Source organism: Daphnia carinata, chromosome 10, assembly GCF_022539665.2.
Source record: "Daphnia carinata strain CSIRO-1 chromosome 10, CSIRO_AGI_Dcar_HiC_V3, whole genome shotgun sequence".
Lineage (NCBI taxonomy): Eukaryota > Metazoa > Arthropoda > Branchiopoda > Diplostraca > Daphniidae > Daphnia > Daphnia carinata.
Window position 1 is genome coordinate 4,772,020 of NC_081340.1, and position 23,493 is coordinate 4,795,512.

Genomic DNA, 23,493 nt, shown 5'->3' on the forward strand with positions numbered 1-23,493 from the left:
GATTGGGTTGAGGCGAGCAAAATAGTGGAAAGTAACCCGATCTTTTGATTTGCCCCTTGACCTGCCGTTGTTTCGCCCTGAAAAGATGCGGGGGTGCGTTGTGTGCCTTGTTGTGTTGTTGTTTAAACACGCACGTTATTGAAAAAATAAATACAACAAGTTTGGATAACTATTCAAAACATCTGGTGCGATTGTGCCGAAGGAAAGAAGATCTGTTACCGACCATGCCTTTCCTCCTCAGTCAACACGAAAAAAAGAAGAGTTCCGTCCTGTTTACCATACGCTAGGAATCAGGTCGTCGGCTGAAATCACGATGTAAATGTGATCATTTTACCTCGTCATTGTCCACCGATTAAAAAACTCAATGGCGTCAGAGGCGAAGCCGATTGCTACCCAATGGCAGACGATAAGGGCGGCAATGTTTAATTAGTCGATACTCACGACCCCGTTTTATCTGCGTCATCACAGATGAGCTCGATAGAAAGAAGTTGGTGGTCCGTTATGTTCAAAACTCATCGCTTGATTTCCTTGTGGTTAGAAAAGCCTACACATTTCCTTTTCATCTTGTTACGGCACATTTCTATTGAATCATTCAAATGACGTACAATCAAAAAAGGAAAGGGGCCTCCAATTTCTCGCATACAACTCGAGTAAAAACTGATTGGATTAAAACTACTTTCTTTGCCTGTTCCCAATTGCCTTTTCAAATTTCTTTAATTTGAAAAAAGCAATACAAAAAGAAAATAAAATTCCTGTATTCTCCATGCATTCTGATTGTCTTTTTCCAAACACAAATCTCCGGCTGATTGACTGATTTCCATCGATTTGCATTTGTAATGAACAAACAGACCTCCAGTATAGGTGAGGTAGCACGCAACATTCACAGAGACACGTTTGTTGGTTGAAAAAGAAAAATGTTTTGTTGTTCTTTAACAACAAGAAAACAAAAAATAAAATGGTGGCTGAAGGAATTACATGTGGAAAAATGAATTTAATAATCATTCAAATCAGCTTGGAACAAAACAAGAAAAAGAAAACAACTTCTGTGGTTGTTTGTTGTGATCGTCTCTGTTTACACGTTCAGTTTGGGTTGTTGGGTTTGTTCTGTGTGTTTATCGCCAGAACCCAAGACGAGAAACGACGACAACTTCAACATAAACGCCAAAAAGATGTTACACAACAAGTGAAAAAATGTTTGTTCTCTTTTTTTTTTATCTTTCTAAAAGGGACGCCCAAACCAACAAACCACCCATCGAGTCAATCAACATTCAATCACTTGCCATCTACTTTTCTTTTATCACAAAAACAGCTCAGACTGTAGCATTTGTTGGTTTTTCTATAGGTAAAAAAACAAACAGAAGAAAGTGAAAACAAATCTGTTCTCGTCTGGAATGCGAGTTTGACGTATCCACCTGAGCCATCTTTGCTTTCATTTGCATATGCAAATCGCGTGTTGCATGAATATTGGCTGCTGGTGGCAGCGATAAACTGTAAGGAAATCTGCCTTTGTTCCCGATCGTGAAAAGACGATGGATCCGACAACAAGGGTCCAACTCCTTTTCCTTGTTGTATTGAATTTGAACTTTAAACGGAGGAGTGATGATGTATTCACGCCTCCCTTCCTCGCGTTGAAAGACGACAAGAAATCTTTTTTTCCCCGTCATGTGCATTTAGGTGACGCAAAACTACAAGAAAAAAGCAGCCGGCCTGTCATTAAAAATCCATTTCGGAAGATCTTGGGGAAAAGTAACAACAAAAGTCGACAATTTCTGTGGACTTTTGTTTCGGCCATGGAACAAAAATTCTTTTCATTTTTTTTTTTCTTGAAAAACTCCCCCACTCAGAAAAGATGACGATAAACGTCGCCGTAAACATTTTCTCGGTTTTTCTGCCCGCCCGTCTGTGCAAGGAGGAGAAAATCGTCGGGAAGGGCAAACTGTCTGGCATGGGGGCATCGAGGTGATTTCCACCGCTCACAGTCAAGAAAAAAAAAAAAAAGAAAAAAAAAAAGAAACACGAAAGACGTTGGTCGTTGACGGTGGGCGTCGCAACCTCCCAGGCCCATGTAATTCAGCGTAAGAACAATTTTTGTTAAAGGGAGAGCTAAACTGCATCGAAAGCTTTAAGTAAAACATGTCCATGACCACCAAACTATGGACGAAAAAGGACTGTATGAATAACCTGGCCATTTTTTTTCGTTCATCCCCAATTTTCATTTTCTGTCATCAGCTGGGGCTCAATGTAAGTTGTTTGAACCACTCCTTTCGCTTATTGTTTGCCCTCCCTCTCTTACCCTTTCACTATTCTTGTATTGCAGAGTTGGGGGGTTGGTGGGGATTTTCAAATCTAAAATTTTTTTAATCATTTCTCGAGGAGCGAATATTCATTTCAACATGGCTGCACCAATAGACCTCCACCCCATTTTTGTTTGCTCTCCTCTTATTATTTCGCTTTCTCTTTACAATGACCTGCTGTCGCCGAATTTGAAACCAACAATCGTCCATCCGCAAACACACGGAGCATTACAAGAAAGGCACGCCCTTCCCTCATTTACGTCTTTATTCCCTTTTATTATCCTCAATGAATGTCTTGGCAAGAAGAAATGACAAAAAACGCCATCAGCTGAATTCTAGAAAATGAAGCTCTTATGAACATGACATTCATCCGGTGAGTAATGAAAGAGACGCGGCTCAGGTGACCCTAGTAAAAACAAAAAGGACGCAAAGACAAAAGAACGCCGGCATGTACCGCAATTTCTTTTGGATTTTCCCACCATGGGACATAAAAACAATGAGACTGCCATCAAGATGAAGTAAACAACAACAACAACGTTCATAATAAACAGAGGAAAAATGAGATTGCATCAACTTCTCAAAACCGGAAACTCTGTCGATCTTTCTCAAGTTTCTTTTTCGGACTTTGGAATAATAAACCAACAAACATTTTCGCCACAACTCCATACGTTCCCTTTCCTACGATAAAAATCAAATCCCACCCTTTTGGCAACCAAGTCTACGATCCTTATCGGAAATTAAGACGAGACTGGTGAGGACTCGCAATAAGGAAGTGGTCAAATGCCTGATCCCTAGCCTGATGTTTGTGATGAGATTATCTAGTCTACCGTAGGATCATTATTTTAGTTGAAAGTCAAACCACGCCCGTGATACACGCTCATCAGCTTAGCCAAATGACCAAGTAATTAAACGACGCTTGTTTGCCTTGGAGTTAGGGCAACTAGAAGCAATGACGGGACATACCGAAATCAACTGGTGATTGGCAGAAATTTTAATCGAAAAAGTAAAAGTCCAGAATCTTTCTAGATGAATGCACCTTAATGAACCAGCCAACTTTAAAGTGACTTTTGTTGGATGGTTCGTTTGACGGTGCCGATAGTTCGGTGTTCATGCCAAGAGATTTTGGCTGCTGAATGCCGAGTATTCGACGAAATATTTCATTGTAACACGCGCTAGAGGCAAGATGCATTTAGCCCTTGGCTCACCTTTAATTGGAAGCCGTCAATTGGGCCACAGAATCGAGAAAATTCAAAACAGATATACTAGTAAACTATCTCATTTTTTCTTCTAAAAAAAAAAATAAAATAAAGAATAATCAAAATTAACGAGTTTCTGTGGTGAGTTGCCCATGGCTTCTTTCGCCATCACTGGTTGAAAATTTAACATTGACATGAAGCATCGTCAAGAAAAGCCCTGCTTCTTTACCTTTCGCTCTTGAGCGTGTGCAACACTATTTTCTCAAACGACTTACAGCTCCTGACAGGCCCCAACACCTTTGAAAAATGATTTGAAACTCACAAATTTGGGGGGGGGGGGGGTTGAACGACCGAAAGGGGACAAGGCGCAGTGATATAATCGATCGAGTTTTGTTGATGTGGGTCCAGGAAAAAAAAACGCACAGCATATGATGGATCTCTGTTTCGCGAAACAATGACGTGAGCAATATCATTTGTCTTTTTTTTTTGGGTACATCTTACGACGATCAACGAATCGCCAGCAACTAACCAGATCGAGACGGACACTACAGATTGATCGTTTCACGGGATGGAGATTATTCAGATCACGCTAGGAAAAAAAGGCAAACCACAAGAGAAAGCGCAACTGGACCAGAAATGATCAACACTGAGCCGGACGGAATTCGAAACAGATCCAAACGCTTTTGCAACAGGAAAGAATAAGTTAATGAACATTACGGCGAGAACAAATTCAAGACCCCGAAGAAAAATTTAACTTTTAGGATTTCTGAGTTCTTTAAGGTGAGAAACTCACTGTAGTCTGACAAGGAAAATTATTCTGATTTTCTACAGTTTTAAAAATAAGAAACTAAGTGAAAACGCAAAGAGTTGTCACTTTAGTTTTTAGATTTTCTGATTGAAGATGCTGGAACACGTGACTAGCATACAGTCCCTATTTCGTTCGACCACAATTTTGAATTTTAAATCCCCCACCCCTCCACAAAAAAAAAAAACAAAAAAACACAGAGCCTAACATCCACTTCCTTTCTTTCTAAAGTCTAGCCGTACCCGTGCGCAGTCATTGATTGATCGCTTGTTGATATCGCCCAGCTTGAACGGTTTCAACGTCTTTTCTTCCTTTTTATTTCTCGTCCAGTCAAATCGACCCTTTTAAGACATTTTAATTCCAGCGAGTTTTCCCGATTCAAGTCGCACTCTTCCGACAAAAAGGAAGACCGGTACCGGACATAGAGCTTGGTCGATGCGCAGCTTTCCTATCCTCTCCTTTTTAGAGCGCACTTCAATTGCTATCGGAACTGATACAAAGTCAAGTTCAAAGTCATGTACCTCTTTGAGCTCTCCAATCAGTCGATTACGTACATATTTTATTTTTTTCTTTCAAAATTCTCTTTTTCAACGTGGTGCATTAAGATGCACGATAGTTTGTTTCCCTTGTCTTCTGCTTTTTTATTTCGTTTCTTTTTATTTCTTAGTTATTCAGAACTTTCTTGTAATGGACAAAAGAGAAAAAATTAGAATCAAGGACAACAGAACTAGAGGGACAACGGGATGAATAGAATGAAGGACGATGCCATCCATTCATGCAGATGCAAAGCCTTTTATGTGTCCGTGTGTTTGGTCCATTGTGTTGGGTACTCGTCAGTGCGTGATGCGCGCACGAAGAAAGAGAAGAGTCGCCTTTTCATCAGTACCATACGTTTACATGATTGCCGTCTCTACAGCGAAGAGACAAACCCTTTCTGGTCCAATATTTTACGTTCACGCTCCAGTTGCTCTTTTGTTGCGACCATTCTTTCTCTCTGTTTCTTGACATTCAAAGATGGGCCATCAAAGAGTAAAAGATGGTCCAGCTTTCATTGCCAGATTGACGAATACACACTCATGCACATATCCTTTCGCTTTTAAATGTTTCGCCTATTCTCTTTTGTCTCATTGACGTCCCTTATGCATCAGCTAATTTCTAAATAACTGAGACGCAAAAAAGTATGTAATATAAAATCAAAACGAAGCCAACTGATGGTGGCGACAGAGATTGTCGATACGAATAAATTCATTAACAAAGGCGACCAACCGTAAAATGAACAGACATTCGTATGCAAACACGATCGATATATCAAAACGTACGCCGGGTACACATGAACTATCAGACAGCAAAAAATGTCTAGTAGGAACGTTATGTTGTGCTGACGCACGCAAAACATTTTCAAAAATCGGAAAAAAACTATTCTCTTACATAAAAGAGAGTGACAGTAAATGGTTCCGGAAATACGCCTGAATACGGAATGTTCAAAAAGAAAAAGACTAAAGGAAAAAATGAAAAATGCACGTGTTTGCCATTCACTTTCATTTCAGTAGTAAAAGTGGTAGCGTACCAGAGATTGCGAGATGTTCCACTCAAAGTAACACCGAAACATAATGTCAAGTAGTGGAAGCACCACGACAAGATGGCAAATAAAAGAAGAGTGAAAAAATCAAAATAAAACCCCATAAGATGAAATTCGGTGAACCTTAAAAGGATCACGTTATGCCATACTGCAAAGAAATTCCAGAGGAAGAAATTGCCAGCTGCCTGCATAAATCATAACTAAAAGAGCACCTAATGTTGGGTTAAGTAATTGAGGGAAAAGCAAAACAAGGTCATCCGTAACAAACGTTAGAACACGCTGGCGTAAAAGTTGAATTGAGATCCGGTGACAATTCTTTGCCGTACAGCCTCCCTTATTTACCTCATTTACTTTGGCCATGTGATGCTCCTCAAAAACAGAGACACCATCTTCTTTCACCAATGAGAAATTCAAATGAGTCTGTATCAAAGGATAAAAGGGCATAAAAACAAAAAGCCTAAAACGTCTGCGTTTTAACTCTAGCGAGTGATTTGAAGTGATGGGACCAAGTGAAAACTTGTTCCTGATTTCAATGTTGTTTTCATGCAAGAACACAGAAAAAAAAATGGTACAGGTAAAACGGCACGTGGCTATTCAACTCTTCGGAAATGTTGGTATGTGACTCACATTTCCACAAATCTCACGATTGGCTAAACATCACGACAATTGGTTCGTTACAGTGGGACTATTTGATTACTGTTTCGTTCTGGAATAAAATGGCCGTAATGGGAAGGATATTCACTAAACGAGTTTTGCTTTCTATCAATGCATCTCTTGTTGTCATGGGATTGCAAGCGAAACACATATTAAACGACGAATCTTTAAAACAAAACGAACAAACGTCTGATTCTCCGCTGACAACCATTCCGCTTTCTAATGAAAATTTGAATAAAATATTAGGTGTGGCCTTCCCTGTGTTTATGTAGTGAGCCCTGATGGGAAAAGCTGATTAGATTTAGCGGTTTAATAGATTCAAAAAGAAAAGAAAAAAAAACCTAATCTCCGAAAACGAAACAAAAAAAAAACGCACAAAAAAGGGGAGAAAAAAAAATGAACTGCGCTGCTCGCAAGTTGAGGTGACCAATGTCATCCAAAAATTTTTGTTTTCCCCTTTTTCGTACGGTTGTAAAAGTCTTTGCGTTGAAAGTGGAAAGCACTAAAGGCCACAGATGCAGGAAAATGTACATAAGAGATGGATGAGTGCATGCCTGGATGGATGGAAGAAGAAGAAAAAAAAGAAGACTTGTGAGCGTTCCAGAATTGGGCAAGATGGCTATCAGCAACAGCAGAGGACAACCATACGTATGGAACCCCCTATAACTTGCCCGAGCATCGCTTGCTCTTAAAAGCTTTTCCTACATTTTCTTGTCTACTCGTTTTGATTCTTCTTCTTCCAAACATCTTCCACCAGAAGACCGGCCTCTTTTTGTTTTTATTGACAAGACGCCAGGACGGATATATGGTAGACAGGAGGCACCCCCTCTACTAGCTCCGCACTATCCCACTCTTCTTCTTCCTTTGTCTTTGCCCTTTTTACTTCCTATCCTCAATGTATCCATCCTTCTCTTTTTGAACTTGATTTCTATACGACATGCGGATGTTAACGCCACCACTGGAAAGTGACTGTCTGATGACTACGGGCACCATCACGAATCCATTCAAAAACAGGGGATGAGAAACTCTAACAGAAGCCAAAAAAAAGCCAAAACGCAAAGAGAGGTAGTGGTGACTGGCGATAGCCATCAGCAAGTTTTAAAGAAAACAAAAAGATTAACTACAGTCTATGAAAACTTGGCAACAACGAAGCAAACAACAACGTCCTTCTCACTCTACTAAACGGCATTTCAAATTTAATAATCTTGAAACCGAGAAAAAAGGCCTCAAGATCATTTTGACTTATCTCTATCTCAAATTTTAATGCGAATTTCGTGTTGTCCCTTCTTGTAAAATGGGAGGGTGCGGTAATGGACAGGTACTATATCCGTGCAAAGGCAACATACAGTGGAATTCATCCAGTCGAAAACCAACAGGAGATTGTAAAATTCTCAAGATTCTTTTGTTTACAAAAATGGCTGTACACCAACTACAAAAAGACCATGAGGCTATCTGTTTGATATTCTCATGGCAAGATGTAGAGACTCAATCTACCACGACTGAAGAAAAAACCTAATGACTGACGGGGACATTGGAAAACCGAAAACAGAAACAAAGGCGGGATATCGGAAGAATAAAGGAGATAAGCTTCAAAAAATGATACAAGTCCTTCTCGAAAAGGTTCTATAGTGATAAGGTGAACGTCGTTAAATATCGAAATTAAGCCACATAACTGGATTAGTTAGTGGCTGTCATTATTCAAAGAATGACACAAAAAAAAAGGAAAAAATCTACAACAGATTCAAAGTTTATCTTTGGTTCGAGTTTACCTCCCGTGAGGACATGCAGCAATGACCAAGAAAGGCCACGTCCTTGCCTCTTGTTCTCTCTGCCCAGCTGCGCTCGATGCATTAAAGTCTTTTGATGGTCACCTACGGAAACTCTCACCGCCAACCAACCGATATGATATAAGAGCGCTGACATACATTGGCTTTAAACACTAAAAGCCCACGTATGTCTCAGAAGAAGACCGTCATTTGGACATGTCAATAAAAAATTCCCCATTTAAAATTAGGAGGAAAATTTTTTAATGGAAAGCCTAGCTGGAAAACAGGTTCGTACCTGCTACTCAAATTCGTTTTTTTCCCCTCAAATTTCAAACTAATCTTCAAATTCTTACAGGTAACAAAGAGAAAGGGACAGTATTTCCAAATCAAATATAGTCGAAGAAAAACGTACCGAACTCAAACGGACCCCCTGTTCTCAAAAAATGGTCGCCTCGAGTTGAAAATGGCAATACAAACATCAGAAATTCAAGTAAAAAAGTTTCCTACCTTGTTTATGCCTCCTGTCACCAGCAGCAGCTTTCTGTAGCGATGAGTCATCCGTCGATCCCCGGAGAAAAATGGCGCCAATGACTATACGATAAAATAATTGATTACAATTACTCTTACTATGAACTAAAAAAAACTAAAAGCACAAGAAGTTTGTTATTTACCACATTTTATGTTTGTACGTGTTTGTTCACTACAATTTTTGCTGTTGATGAAACTCACAGTAAACAAAAAAAAAAACTCACAAATGTATTCAAGAACACCTCACTCACGAAAGCAACAAGAACGAATGATCAATTCGCGTCATGGTAGTTACAACGTGCCAATCGCCAAGGCCGAATTAGGGGTAAAACACAAGACAGTGGTGTGGGAACAAAGGGGAGAAAAATTGCGATGTTGACGGATGTGGCTATTTACGACGCAATTATTTGCGACATGTTTCTCCTCGTTTAGAAAGGTAAACTGGGCACATAAAAAGGCAGTTTTTTTTTTTACAAAGTCATGCGATTGTCTTACAAATATTGTAAACAGTTACTGAACTTGAAAGTTTCAACGGAAGGCACAAAAGTGTTTGCAGTCTAATAATACAGCTGTGTGTATCAGGAAGCCCCATCTGACGTGTCATAAACACTCGTCAATATTTGACAGCCGTTCGACTTAATGACAAAAATTCCAACGACACGCGACTCTTCTCGATTGGCTATCAAACAGTTGATGGACAATCCATAGAGATAACAATCAAGTGTGACCGGGATAAAAAAAAGTTACGGCTTGTGACTCAGCGTAGCAGATGAATAAACAAATGAAAGTGGGGAAGCATCGAATTGTCTGCAACTGTTGCCACCAGGTGCCTGACATTATTTTACTTTTGTAACTATCAGATGGTTTTGTGCGGGACGTAGTAAATTCGTTACAAAACGTGGTCAGCCGGCTTTCAAACGTCAACGCTCTTCCGGACTCAATAGGAACGTAACAACAAACAGATCTTTTTCTGCTGTTTCATCGTATAATGGGGAGCAAAATTTAATTGATTTTCCTCTTTAAATTAACGAAATATTTAGCAAGGTATTCAATCGCTTTAGTATGATAGAGAATCCTCCAAAAATTGAATGATGAATGAAAGAAGTGACCGACAGTTTAATTTTACCACTACAGATGGCGCCATTTACCTATCCTCATGTGTTGCGATTTTTTGGTTTTCTTTTGTTGTTTTTGCTTTTATTTATAATAAAGATGTAACAATTAAAGCGTGCAAATCGAAAAAAAAACATCAAGAAGCAAGGAAGCCAACCCATGAATGAAAATGCAATTGATAAAACACACAAGAGGAAGCTTTGGAAAATTTTAGAGAATGAAGACTTGTAAATTTTTTATTTTATTTTTTTACTAAACACTTTTATTTGTAAGCACATAGCAAAGCCATCGCCTAAAATTAAGCTGAAGTTATCTAAGATTCTCGAGTACCAGGGGCGTGGGACGAGGGATTTATTTGCGCTATATTGGATTACAAACAGCCAGGGCCCTTTTCCAATGATGGATGGGGGGTGGAACGTAAGACCAACGTTTGACTTCCAACTGCTATGGTGGCAAAGTGCAATATGATGAAGTAGGCTCGTGTACTACAGTGGTCTCTATTTCCAGCGTCCATCCATCACATACTATAACGCGCATCACTACATTAGACCTCCTATCGCTCCAAAGACTAACGGCTCGATGACGGATTTTTTTGTTCAGGCACCGCTATCAAATATTCAAATAGGCAAATCAATGTTTTTTTCCCGACAAACGCCTAGTCTAAGCAATGTCAGCAATATTGCAGAAATGCACAGATGGAAGACTTCCAATATTCCGGAACACACAAAAATGACCTATGTCAGCTTTGGTTGGCTTCTGCAAACAAGACGAAATTGCCTGCTGACTTTTAACTACGCATGAGACCGCAAACATATGGTTTGTTTAACTACGAAAAGGTAGCACCCAAGAGGGCGTTCTGTCAAACAAAGGTTAAGCAGAGGCACAAAGGGAGAGAAACGACTAACTAGGCTAAAGATAACAAACTTCAACTGACTAAATACAGTTACATATTTTGACTGGGTGACAGGGTGGTCACTCAAGAGGAGACTAAACAGTTGAACGGGCAGACAAGTACAATCGCCACATTCGATCGAATGATTGTTTCAGTTGCCCTACACCAGATAACGATTTTTAAAAAAAAATTGAATGGAGAAAAAGAGACAAATGAAAATACCCAGCTGTACGGATGTTTTACATCACGGCGTCACACAAAAATACTCGTCTACATTTGACAGCCGCTCGACTTGATGACGATAATCCGAACGGCACGCGACTCCCGTCTATGTTTGTCATAACAGAATTTAAGGTACCCACATTCGAGACAGATAACAATCAAGTGTGACTAGGGTCGAGCAATATGTGAATCATCAAACGCAGTTGAACCAACAAAAGATTGAAAGACCGTCCAATTGTGACCAGGTGTTCGGCGCCATGACTGGTTTCTTTATTTACATCGAATAATGGCGATTGTTCCTCTACGTGAAGCAAATTTAAACCTGTTTACCGTGGCTTTCACCTCTTGAAATAGCATTACAAACTGCATATATATAGATAGAAATTAAACAAAAAAATTTGGGTCGTGGCTTTATTCAATCACGTGTGGCTAGAAACTTGTTTGATTGATCCGGATCGGCAAAAAAAACAAAATTCTATGAAAGGCGTTTGAAAGTTTCAGTAATGTGGGCAAAAGTAAAGGATGCTGCAAACAAGACATTTCGTTTCCACAATTTAACTTTCCCGAGCTAGCATTCTTTTCTCTCCCACAGAGAAGAGAAAAACGAAAACTTAGAAAGCCGTTAGTGTCTGCCATTTTTTTTCTCCCCCCTTGTTTGTTCTACACACATGCACACGGCCTCAAACATAATATTGGAGATGGCAAGATCAACTTACATCAACAGCCGTCTCGTGTTCGGCTTTGGGAATATTGAGTCAATACATAATCAATCTAGACCTCATTTCCAATTGAGGCAATAGTTTGTTTTTCCGAAATAGAAAAATAGGGATGGAAAATCAACGCCATTTGTCATCGCTCAAGTGAACCCTCACGGTATCCTATACATTTTGGTTTTTGCACAGAAAATTTTTACAAATAAATCAGCACCTACCTCAGACATCGACGTTGGTGCTGACTAATCGAAAGGGTAGATCGAATAATCTGCAGGAAGCATGATGACTTCGATATGTGAAGATTAGGCCCCATTGTGAACTACGTTTTGAGCAGCAAAGAAGTCAATTGTCGTAAATAGATCTAGCCCATTTCTCCCATAAATAACCAAAGGTACAGTTCAACAAACACACAGTAAAATGTTCGTGAAAACTTGCTTAAACATTGATAAGGTTTCGTTTCATTTAGTTTTCATTCTTCAGCATTCGTTAGACTCGGCATTCGTAGGTCGTGGCTTTGAGCTGAATGACTGAATACTCATCGTACGAGGTTGGATAAATCACCGTAAGGTGGCAGTAGCAATAAAGTGATGTCTTCCTGTTTTAATTCGAACAGGTTTAACTTGTTCCATGACGTGCTACTTGATGTATTAAACTTGTAAACCGGATAAAATTAAAACTTCTCTGTGTGTCTGCCATTTTTTTTCTCCCCCCTTGTTTGTTCTACACACATGCACACGGCCTCAAACATAATATTGGAGATGGCAAGATCAACTTACATCAACAGCCGTCTCGTGTTCGGCTTTGGGAATATTGAGTCAATACATAATCAATCTAGACCTCATTTCCAATTGAGGCAATAGTTTGTTTTTCCGAAATAGAAAAATAGGGATGGAAAATCAACGCCATTTGTCATCGCTCAAGTGAACCCTCACGGTATCCTATACATTTTGGTTTTTGCACAGAAAATTTTTACAAATAAATCAGCACCTACCTCAGACATCGACGTTGGTGCTGACTAATCGAAAGGGTAGATCGAATAATCTGCAGGAAGCATGATGACTTCGATATGTGAAGATTAGGCCCCATTGTGAACTACGTTTTGAGCAGCAAAGAAGTCAATTGTCGTAAATAGATCTAGCCCATTTCTCCCATAAATAACCAAAGGTACAGTTCAACAAACACACAGTAAAATGTTCGTGAAAACTTGCTTAAACATTGATAAGGTTTCGTTTCATTTAGTTTTCATTCTTCAGCATTCGTTAGACTCGGCATTCGTAGGTCGTGGCTTTGAGCTGAATGACTGAATACTCATCGTACGAGGTTGGATAAATCACCGTAAGGTGCAGCAGCAAAAAGTGATGTCTTCCTGTTTTAATTCGAACAGGTTTAACTTGTTCCATGACGTGCTACTTGATGTATTAAACTTGTAAACCTGATAAAATTAAAACTTAGAGAGGCAGCCATGCCCGTCAGACAAGTAGAAACCAAACTCGTTTTCTAGTTGTCTAAAGCCACTGGAAAAAAATGTAGGGCAAACTCAGCAGAGGTGATTGCAAATTCGTTACTTGTTTTCGCCCCAAAAACCAAAGATAAATGGAAATTTGTGTGACAACTAAAGGAAAATTTATTCTCCCGTTTTCTCAAACAGTTTTGTCTAAGTTATGTAAGGTTATTAAATTTGAAATGAAGTCAGTGTTCCCGACCAGAGGGATCAACGAGCCATTGGCAAACAAAAGATGGCACACAAGACGGGTAAATTGCAACTGTGTTGTTGTTGACTAATGCCATCAATTCAGATGTAATTCCATGAGTGGCAAACATCAACGATAAAAAAAACGGAATTGAGGAGGTCACTGAATTTGTTTGATGATTTTTCGGATGAAACAGAATCCCTAAACATGTCCAAATCAGTATGAGTTCATTTAGGCGGAACATTAAATATTTCAATGTGTTCGTTGTTTCTTACCACATGGTAAAAATCAGGGCGAGTGTACAGTACCACGAGCAAAGTCAAAGTAACCTATTTGAATAGCTTGTTTTACTGATTGTGCGAATTTTAAATAGGGACTAAAACATTTATTTAATTTTAATTACCCATGCTGGATCCATGGTGCTGAAACCGAGTTTAGGTGTACCGCTTCCAAGGAAATATCAAACTGAACTGCGCGAATTGAAAGTCTGCAACAAGCCATACCTGTGGATCACTGGTACAAATGGCTAGACTTTCAATACATGGAAATAATGGAAATTCATGGATAATGAAACTGGAACTGGACCATTGCAACCGGTTGCACCGGGTGTTGAACGCCATCTGCTGAGTGGTAAAGGTCGCACCCTAACAGTCACGTAACGAAAGATTTCGTTAAAAAAAATTATTTTAGGAACTCGGTCAATGGGATCAGTAACCTAAATCTAAAGGGATCCCAGTTCGCAGTCGCTGGTGTCAACATCGCGAATAAAGAGGTTGTTGGACTGCCAAAATGAAATTCAAATTTTTTTTTTGCGTTCATCGACTCCATTTTGCAAGAACTGAATCAATGCGTTTTACATTTTTTTTTTAAGTGTTCGCACAAAAACGTCCCAGTAGACGAAAAAAGGATTAGATGAAAATAATAACTCAAAGCTTATTGGTTATACCTTACAACGTGAGTACGTGGACGTAGTAGCGAGTTTTTTCGCATAAACAATTAATCGAACAAAAACTGTAGTCGTGAGGGAAAACTACGTTTGTGAAAGTGCCAGGAGGTGATCGGTGGGTCGAAAGCTGACAGATAAAACCATTTTAGCTTCTAACAGGTTTGCTTGAAATCAAGTCATGCCATTCTCCTCCGGCAAAAAACGGATCTGATGGAAACTAGTAGAATTTACCTACTAATTAAAAGGCCAGTTGGGCAGACTGCGCAAGCTACAACAGGTTTCGGATAACGTAGTGTGTGCAAACTCGGGCAAATCCAGCAGACAATGAGCAAGGAGAAGGTAAACTTGAAAATTGTTATTCCCCATTCCAACACAAACTTTAGCTAGTATTTAAAAAACAACATTACCCAAGTAGTATCCAGTTTGAGTTGTTTTGTTTTTTTCCAGCACGAACGTCATGAAACCGCCAATGAAGAAGCGAGAAGCTTTGAGCCAGAACGTTTTAGGTGTTTCAGTTGTTGCCAGATCTCCAAGGTACGAATTTATTTTCACTAGTAAAAAAAAACAATGAATTAGTAATGTTGTTGTTATTTATTTAGAATGGCATTCACCTGCATGAAACCTGATGCTACGTGGTGATATTGAGTTCCGGTTTTCTAGCGGGCAGTCTACCTAAATTGGGTGGCACATGCCCAACAGTTACATCTTCTAATCTCTGAGAAAAACAGGTTTTAAAGGTACATTTGTTTTGAGAAATCATTGAACAACTATCTTCAACGTCAGAGATTTATTTAAGGGCAACTGAAGTTCATAATCGCAAAGGAAGAATGTTGGAGGTCGTGGAAGCTTGGCGATCGTATGGGCTAATTAACACAGGTGGGCGATTAGTTGTCACTATTTCGCGGCGACCAGTAACCCACTGACGAAAGTTGTCAAACATGCTCCAGTTCCAAAATTTGATAGCATTAAGCAAGTCAAAGGAACGTTCTTCTGCCATATCAGTACCAGCTGGAGGATTGTAACCACCTAAATGACATGCACAATTGAATTGATAATAGCTGCAGCATTGCGTTATTGACTTACTCATTCGGTTATACTCCTGGATTTCCTCGCCAGTGACACCGTGGGTTCGCATAAAATGATCCGCTTCAGCAAGGTGATTTGATGAAGCGAGAGGCTGTAACGGTGCGAAATATTGTGGTCGCCTAGGCTCGACAACGGGACCTAAACTAGCCATATGAATGAAACACAACAGCAGTAGAGCCTGGAGAACCTGGAACCAAGAAATTTAAAAAAATTTAGATAAAGCTTTAGCTACCAAACAAAATGTTACCAATACCAAAGAAGAATCCATTTTTTGAAGTGCTATAGAAGATTTCGACGATTAGCCAGAGAATTGTCGAATGGAACTGGAATGAATCTTGCTGGAACATAGGCTGCTTTATATCGCAAGCGCGAGGTCAGTTCAACCTTAACCTTGCCTGGGTAAAGGTCACTGAAAAGACCATTAAATTCCATTGTTATTAAAATGCCACAACTTGTAAACATGTTTTTGAAGAGCTGGCCATGAGATCACTATTCCGTACAAACATTACATTACGATATATGAAGATATACGTTATGCCTAGTAAGGCATTATCCATGTCCAGTACCAATACAGGTGATATTTGCATCATGCGACGATGTTATCAGCGCTGGCCCAATGAACTTTAGGACTGTACATAACGAATTGCTTATCTATGAAAAAAAAAAAAATAGAATGTTAATAAAAAATGGAAACTGAACCACTGGAGCAAGGGTCCACTTTGTGGTGGAATATGATAACTGAGTTTCACGCGTTGAATAATGCTCTACAACGTAAGGCACTGACTAAATGCTAGTCGATACTGTCAATTTCAGCCAGAGAGATCATAGAGTGAAAACATGAAATTGCTACGATTTATGATTGTGATGTGTTTCGCATTCGTGTGTTTTGGAGAGCGCATTCTCGTACTGCTTCCTCTAGGCTCAAACAGTCACAAGTTAGCAGTAATGCCTATCGTGGAAGCATTAGCCCAAAAGGACCATAATTTAACAATTATTTCGGGCTACAAATCTTCTACGGAAATAAACAATGTTCACGAAATCCAAATCACATGTATCGACAAAATTCTGGAACGTGTAAAAGTGAACTGGTTTGAAACTCAAAAAGAAGACAGCCTGACTCAATTAAAGACAATGATGATGTCTCTCCCTCACACTACCAAATTTGCTTACGAACAAATTATGACCCATCCTGAATTTCAAACGATTCTACTGGAACGCAACGTTGATTTGGTGATCGTCGACGCTATTGTGAGTGAGCTTACATTCCCTATCATCGAACATCTTGGAGTGCCTTTCATCTTTCACTGTTCTTCCCTGGGTATTCCTTGGGCAGCAGCGGCCCTTGAAGCCATGGGGACTGATTTGAATTACGCTACTGTTCCATTCCCGATGACAGGCTTTGATGACATGATGACTTTCAGACAACGTCTATTCAACCTCCGAATGGCTGAGACATTCCGTTCAATGAGACAGTCCTACGCTTTCGATGTGTTGGATGCGTACGTGAAGAAAGACTTTCCGAACGCTAGTCCAACAGCTAACATTATGAAAATGGCTAGTCTCGTTCTCGTCAACAGTCACGTCACAACAGATTGGCCTCGTTCAATACCCCCAACCGTGATCCCGATCGGAGCCGTTCACACAAGGCCAGCCAAACAACTACCCCTGGTAATTTAAGCGAAAAAGATTTCAATTCCAGAGTAAAAGTTAATTACATTTATAAGGGATACGCAGCAATTGAAACAAATTGCTGATGAAGCCAGTGACGGTTTCATTGTGTTTACATTGGGATCTATGATAAAGGCAACTTCGATACCCCCCGTCATTCTACAGACCTTTCTGAACGTATTTTCTAAACTACCTCAAAGAGTTATTTGGAAATGGGAAGGTGACGTTCCCGAGGCCACACCACCTAATGTGGTGATGGCTGATTGGCTTCCACAACAAGATCTTCTTGGTAAATCATTTTTTTAACACTATATGTTTTAGACAGGTGTAAATAAAAATGATTACTTGATAGGGCATCCAAACGCCAAGCTGTTCATGACTCACGGCGGAATGTTGGGCACTCAGGAAGCGATTTATCACGCGGTGCCCTTACTAGGTTTTCCTTTTTGTAACGACCAAAAGTCCAATATGGCAATGGCCATCAAACAGGGATTCGGATTGAAGATTGATTGGGATCGTATAAATGACGATCTCCTCTACAATTCAATTAAGACAATTATTAACGAACCAAGGTAAAAATAATATTAAATGTGAATATAGTTTACCTTCAAACTTCGTATCAAACACATTTGCAGCTTCAAGGAGAACGCTACAAGGTTATCCATGTTGATGCACGATCAGTTGGTGCCGGGCACTGACTTGGCCATCTACTGGATCGAACACGTTTTACGGCACGGCGGTACCAAACATTTGCAAGTGGCATCGAAAAACGTTCCATTCTATCAAAGACATCTCGTCGACGTTGTCCTGTTTCTAGTTGGAATTTCGGCTGTGATGATCGCTTTCATTTACCGCATGATTCGCTTTCTCGTTTGGCAATGTGAACGTATAATACCTATCAAATTAAAAAGAAAACAGCATTAATTGCGTGTTTGTAAAATTGTGTAACTTGGAGTAATACATACGTATACATTTTTTTTTGCACAGAAAAATTGAAGTTAAAACGCACAAAATATACATCCGTTGCGGGGTCGTCGCACTTAAGACGATCGCCCAATACGGAAAAGACGTTGGATTTCAACATTGATTATGTATACCATATCACGTTCTCTGGCTATCTGTCTATCAACTTTCCTATGCAAAGTCCGACCCTTCAGTTTCAAAGTACGTAACGTGGTAAAAATAGTTTTGTTCTTCTTTTTATTGTAGTAGGTGAGTGTATAAACGAACGAATTTTGCAGAAATGTGTGGCGCACTTTGCATAAGAGGATTTGAATTCAAGTTCAAAGAAAGGACGGATTATTGCTGTACGGAGTACAAACAATTTCAAGGCCAGTATTTAAAAAAGGACAAACACCTTGCAATAACGGTAGGGGAAATTGGCTATATGCTTGCAGTACTTAATTCACATAAGCCACAAGTGTACCTCCCCCGCCTACACCGTGATATTTCTTTGTTCACTGTCCTAACCTTAACGAAATCTGGACGTTAGTGGGAAATCAATCGGATTGTTCCCAGTGAACTGCCTTATTATGCACAAGAAAAACGCGCCATTGACATAACGCAAATCATCGTGATGAAGCTCGAATTCTAATGGCTTAACGCAGAGATTGGTTTAGAAATTGATAAGTATGTTACACGGGTGGTAACCTATTACGCGACAGGGATATCTCCCAACTTGTTTAACACACTATAAAAATGACTGCTATTCTGTCACGAAGTCCAGAATCAGATTAGCCGTCCGTCATCTCTTCGTTAACGTAAAAACAGAATAACTGATAAAATTTTTTTTAATCCTTCAAAATGCGGGTAAGCGCATTAATGGCATCAGTTTTAATGGGTTATTTCATCCAGACTTGTAGCAGTGCAAACATTGTGGTTCTATACGGAGTATGCACCAAGAGTCACGTGATAGCCGTCATGCCTGCTGTCGAAGAACTAGCACTGAGAGGTCACCAGGTAACTGTCATTTCTCCGTTCAAAGGCATTGCAAAAAACGTCCAGAATGGCCACGAAATAGTCTTGGCAGATATTGGTAAAAGGATTGACGAGACTGAGGTCGACTGGTTCTCTATGCAAAAACAGGGATCGACTCAATTTTTTAACATGATGATGTTAATGAAAGCCATTTCTTTAAAAGCCAGTAACAGTATTTTCAGTCATCCCGAATTTCAAGAGATCGTCAAAAAGCGACAAATTGATTTGTTCATCGTGGACGGCTTGTTTCACGAATTCCTTTACCCCGTGTTCGACCTAATCAAAGTGCCGTTCGTAACTCACGGTGCGTCGTCTGCTTTCCCCGGCACGTTGGTTGCCATGGGCGCACCATTAGATTACGCCTCCGTTCCGATCCACACAACAGATTTTGTAACACCCATGACATTTACTCAACGGCTGATGAACATTATCCCCACCATGGGGTTCAAATCATATTAGAATCAAATTAAAAAGAAAACAGCGTTAGTTGTGTGCTTGCAAATTTGTGTAACTTGGAGGCTTGGTTCTTAAATACTATATTAGAGTAAACAATGCAATCATTTCTTTTTAAAAAAATTGATTTAAATACCGTCTACTGGATGGAATACGTCATCCGCCACGGAGGTGCAAAACACCTCCAACTCTCATCTAAAAACATGCCATTTTATCAACGTCATTTGATTGACGTTGCCTTATTTCTCATTCTATCGTGAAAAGTTATTTTCCCGGAGCACGAGACATAGAAGAAGTGCTAGGAGAAGCTAGTATTTGCATGATTAACAGTCATCCGATGACTAATTGGCCGCGTTCGCTACCACCCTCCATGATCCCAGTAGGACCCTTACACACAAGGCCAGCCAAAACGCTTCCACAGGTATGTAGCACGACAGAAATCCACTAGTAGCGAGGATTCTAATCTTTACTAAATTTTATAGGGATTAAAAGAGTTTGCTGATGCAGCAAAAGAAGGTTTAGTAATATTCACGTTAGGATCGGCCGTTCCCGTTTCATCGATGCCAAAGGAAACGCTTGCTTCTTTCATTCGCGTCTTTTCGAAATTTCCACAGCGAGTGGTCTGGAAATGGGAGGCTGAAATGCCTTTAAATTTACCATCTAATATTATGATGGTTAAGTGGCTGCCACAGCAGGATTTCCTTGGTATGCTGTTCCTTTTTTTCATTTTTCTATTGGTCTTTTAACTTTGTAAAATTTGACAACAGGACATCCGAACGCACGACTTTTCATTACACACGGTGGGCTGTTGGGCACTCAAGAAGCAGCATACCATGGAGTCCCGATGTTAGGTTTGCCATTTGGAAACGATCAAAGAGGAAATGTTGCAAAAGTTAAAAGGGAAGGATGGGGATGGCAACTAGACTGGGACAAAATCAATGACAGCGTCTTGGAAGAAACTCTAAATTACCTCATTCACGACCCAAGGTAAACAATGCAATCATTTCTTTTTAAAAAATTGAACACGAACTACAATAACCTATTTCGAATCCAGCATTCGGGCAAATGCTTCTCGAGTGTCACGTTTGATGCAAGATGAAATTATACCGGCAAAAGAAGTTGCCGTCTACTGGATGGAATACGTCATCCGCCACGGAGGTGCAAAACACCTCCAACTTTCATCTAAAAACATGCCATTTTATCAACGTCATTTGATTGACGTTGCCTTATTTCTCATTCTCGTTGCTGTTGTCCTCTCGTACCTGTGCATTGCCACCATTCGCTTCGTAGCTCGTAAAAGGTTTCCAGGCAAGATATCGAAGCATAAATTAAACTCTCTTTTTCGTGTAAAACAATTGTAGCTAACGCTATGCTTAGTTTCGTATTAAAATTAAATTTTAAAAAATAATAAGGAAACTTGCACCCACGTAACCTGATGTTGAAAATTATTACACACACACATTACATTAATGCAAGCAATTATCCACGATGATGAATGCCAAGCTACACAAGGTGTTATCATTACTTTTCGAACACTATTTTTCAAATCATATTTATTTTTTCAACATTCAGAGAAGATTAAAAACATAATGTTCCAGAAGTAACGATTGAGCGGCAATTTCGGCTTGTTAAATCAATTAGTTTATGCCGCTGGCAAAGAACCTTGTAACGTGCTATGTGATAACAGATATCATATTGCGTAAACTACGAGTGGAACTTTATGCTTCATCATTGTCATCCGTTATCGGTCAAACGGGCAACTGAAATGATCTACCATAACCTGTGCTTATAAATCGCCCCCAGTCTATTCAACATTCTACAGAGTTAATCAAGTCGTTTAAGCACTCGTGTCTTGGAAAGGCTCATGAAGTATGTATGCATTTTTCTTATTACTTTTGATATTTGTTTTACTACTTAACGTGCCTGTCTCCCTTTAGCTTTTTATCGCAATTACCGTTAGTTCGGCACGTAAACGATGAGATTTCAGCTAATTGCGTTGGTCGTGTTATCTGCTTTGGCGATGGAAAGCTGCATGGGAGAGAGGATTGTAGTGCTATACCCAATGGGTTCCAAAAGTCATTTTTATGCCGTACTGCCCCTACTAGAGGAACTGGCTGAACGCGGGCACAACGTGACCGTGTTCTCAGCATTCAAGGGAATCACTAAAACAATAAAAAACGCCAATGAAATAATTCTACCATCGATAGCACAGAAACTTGACGCCATGGAAATCGATTGGTTCGCTATGCAAAAACAAGGACCAACACAAATTCTGACAATGATGAGTATCATGACCGACTTCGCCATTTCGGCTTGTGAGGAAATGGTGACGAATCCGGAATTTCGAAACGTCATTAAAAATCGTGACGTCGATTTGTTCATTGCCGACGCATTCGGCAATGAATTCACCTATCCGATCATAGATAAAATGGGAATTCCGTTCGTCATTCACGGATCTTCATCGCTCCTTCCGATCACGCTGGACGCGATGGGAGCGCCTAAAGAATACGCCGCAGCTCCTACTATGACGTTGGATTTCGACAATCACATGAATTTCTTTCAGCGACTCCTCAATGTTGTGTCGGGAGAATCGCTGAAATTCATGCGAGATTATTTTATTATAGCAAAATTGGACGCGATCGTTCAGCGAGAGTTTCCAGGTGTTAAAACTATCCAAGAAGTCGAAGGAGACGCCAGCCTTTACATTTCTAACGCTCACGCAGTCACCAATTGGCCGCGTTCTTTACCCCCGACAGTCTTGACTATTGGAGCGATTCACGCCCGGCCGGCGAAACAACTTCCCCCGGTACGCAAAAACATTTAAAAAAATAATAACCGCAATGGAATATAATTTTTTTCTAATATGATCTAGAAATTCAAAGCATTTGCTGACGAAGCAAAAGACGGTTTCATCGTTTTAACGCTCGGGTCTTTCGTTTCAGTGTCGTCCATGCCACAAGAACTGGTCGATACTTTTATGCGAGTCTTTTCTAAACTTCCTCAGCGAGTCATTTGGAAATGGGAGGCAACTATTCCGGCAAACATTCCGCCCAATGTCATGATGGTTGATTGGCTCCCGCAACAAGATCTCCTCGGTACAAAAAAAAAAACAATAACACGACAAAGGTAACCATCTCATTCGAAATTTTGAAAAAAAACTTTACATGGTAGGACATCCGAATGCCCGACTTTTTATCACTCATGGTGGAATGCTCGGCACGCAGGAAACCATTTACCACGGAGTGCCAATGCTCGGTTTGCCATTTGGAAACGATCAGCGGGCTAATGTTGCACGGGCTGTTCGAGACGGTTGGGGCCTGAAACTTGACTGGGATAAACTTGACGATCGCGTTTTAGATGAAGCTCTAAGACACCTCATCAATGATCCCAGGTATTAAAGACACTTCACGTCCAAGAATAACATTTCCATTTAACCCAATAAATTTTCCCTCTCCCCCCTAAAAATACATAAAGTGTAAGAGCGAATGCAACAAAATGGTCACAGCTGATGCGCGACGAAATAATGCCGGGTAAAGATGTAGCTGCCTATTGGATCGAGTACGTTATCCGTCACGGAAGCACTAAACACCTTCAAATGGCCTCCAAAAATATGCCATCCTATCAACGTCATTTGATTGATGTCGCATTGTTTTTGGGAGCGATTGCAAGTCTTTTTCTTTTGTTTGTTTTCATGGTTATTCGAACGTTACTACGGTGCTGTCGAAAGCCCAAATCTGCGAAACTCAAAACAAAGTGAAGCGTTTTCTTTCAATAAAATAATCTTCAGTTCAATGTTCCAGGTGTTCATTTACTACACACACAGATGGCGTAGGCAGGTGCTATAAAGTTGGTTTAAATTGCGAGAAAAAAAGAAAAGAAAAAAGAATACGTCTATGTTGCACAACAGATG

At 40.0% G+C, this 23,493-nt stretch overlaps 5 protein-coding genes and 1 long non-coding RNA gene across 6 annotated transcripts in view; 3 read left to right on the forward strand and 3 right to left on the reverse strand.

The window, feature by feature from the left end:
- LOC130696314 (netrin receptor UNC5C-like) overlaps positions 1-12,140 on the reverse strand; it is a 56,753-nt gene extending 44,613 nt beyond the window's left edge. Inside the window, exons 1-2 of the mRNA XM_057519399.2 lie at positions 11,981-12,140; positions 8,802-8,885 (exon numbers count right to left, since the gene is read on the reverse strand). Of these exons, the coding sequence (XP_057375382.2) occupies positions 8,802-8,885; positions 11,981-11,989 (93 nt within the window). The 5' untranslated portion in view covers positions 11,990-12,140. The remainder of the gene's footprint in view (positions 1-8,801; positions 8,886-11,980) is intronic.
- A 1,222-nt stretch (positions 12,141-13,362) lies between these two features.
- On the reverse strand, positions 13,363-15,072 carry LOC130696331 (uncharacterized). The gene is made up of 6 exons (XR_009002600.2): positions 15,011-15,072; positions 14,631-14,950; positions 14,169-14,526; positions 13,857-14,097; positions 13,729-13,782; positions 13,363-13,654 (listed from the first exon to the last, which is right to left on the reverse strand). It is a non-coding gene; the product is annotated as an uncharacterized LOC130696331 (long non-coding RNA).
- Positions 15,073-15,171: 99 nt separating this feature from the next.
- On the reverse strand, positions 15,172-17,626 carry LOC132088429 (uncharacterized). Its single transcript, XM_059497415.1, has 5 exons — positions 17,499-17,626; positions 15,995-16,136; positions 15,739-15,894; positions 15,483-15,672; positions 15,172-15,425 (listed from the first exon to the last, which is right to left on the reverse strand). Exons 3-5 carry the CDS (start codon positions 15,751-15,753, stop codon positions 15,208-15,210), a joined length of 423 nt encoding a protein of 140 aa, XP_059353398.1. The 5' UTR covers positions 15,754-15,894; positions 15,995-16,136; positions 17,499-17,626; the 3' UTR covers positions 15,172-15,207.
- LOC130696319 (UDP-glycosyltransferase UGT5-like) lies at positions 16,307-18,078 on the forward strand. The gene is made up of 4 exons (XM_057519403.2): positions 16,307-17,153; positions 17,220-17,442; positions 17,506-17,725; positions 17,789-18,078. Exons 1-4 carry the CDS (start codon positions 16,323-16,325, stop codon positions 18,075-18,077), a joined length of 1,563 nt encoding a protein of 520 aa, XP_057375386.1. The 5' UTR covers positions 16,307-16,322; the 3' UTR covers position 18,078.
- An 868-nt stretch (positions 18,079-18,946) lies between these two features.
- On the forward strand, positions 18,947-21,347 carry LOC130695911 (UDP-glycosyltransferase UGT5-like). Its single transcript, XM_059497305.1, has 6 exons — positions 18,947-19,572; positions 19,817-20,004; positions 20,066-20,288; positions 20,351-20,570; positions 20,638-20,929; positions 21,225-21,347. Exons 1-6 carry the CDS (start codon positions 18,957-18,959, stop codon positions 21,345-21,347), a joined length of 1,662 nt encoding a protein of 553 aa, XP_059353288.1. The 5' UTR covers positions 18,947-18,956.
- Positions 21,348-21,358: 11 nt separating this feature from the next.
- On the forward strand, positions 21,359-23,355 carry LOC130696320 (UDP-glycosyltransferase UGT5-like). The gene is made up of 5 exons (XM_057519404.2): positions 21,359-21,452; positions 21,521-22,389; positions 22,456-22,678; positions 22,755-22,974; positions 23,058-23,355. The coding sequence occupies exons 2-5, from the start codon at positions 21,559-21,561 to the stop codon at positions 23,338-23,340; spliced, it is 1,557 nt and encodes a 518-aa protein (XP_057375387.1). The 5' UTR covers positions 21,359-21,452; positions 21,521-21,558; the 3' UTR covers positions 23,341-23,355.
- Positions 23,356-23,493: the final 138 nt, after the last annotated feature.

Bases quoted from the DNA above. Each gene is read 5' to 3' on its own strand.
- LOC130695911 (XM_059497305.1), top strand. From the start codon at position 18,957: ATGCGGGTAAGCGCATTAATGGCATCAGTTTTAATGGGTTATTTCATC. The intron at 19,573-19,816 runs GGTTCAAATCAT...CATTTGATTGAC, and splicing joins GAACATTATCCCCACCATGG to GTTGCCTTATTTCTCATTCT. The intron at 20,571-20,637 runs GTAAACAATGCA...TTTCGAATCCAG, and splicing joins TACCTCATTCACGACCCAAG to CATTCGGGCAAATGCTTCTC.
- LOC130696319 (XM_057519403.2), top strand. From the start codon at position 16,323: ATGAAATTGCTACGATTTATGATTGTGATGTGTTTCGCATTCGTGTGT. The intron at 17,154-17,219 runs GTAATTTAAGCG...AGGGATACGCAG, and splicing joins CAGCCAAACAACTACCCCTG to CAATTGAAACAAATTGCTGA. The intron at 17,443-17,505 runs GTAAATCATTTT...ATTACTTGATAG, and splicing joins TCCACAACAAGATCTTCTTG to GGCATCCAAACGCCAAGCTG.
- LOC132088429 (XM_059497415.1), bottom strand. The intron at 15,426-15,482 runs GTAAGTCAATAA...CATGTCATTTAG, and splicing joins CCAGGAGTATAACCGAATGA to GTGGTTACAATCCTCCAGCT.
- LOC130696320 (XM_057519404.2), top strand. From the start codon at position 21,559: ATGAGATTTCAGCTAATTGCGTTGGTCGTGTTATCTGCTTTGGCGATG. The intron at 22,390-22,455 runs GTACGCAAAAAC...AATATGATCTAG, and splicing joins CGGCGAAACAACTTCCCCCG to AAATTCAAAGCATTTGCTGA. The intron at 22,975-23,057 runs GTATTAAAGACA...AAATACATAAAG, and splicing joins CACCTCATCAATGATCCCAG to TGTAAGAGCGAATGCAACAA.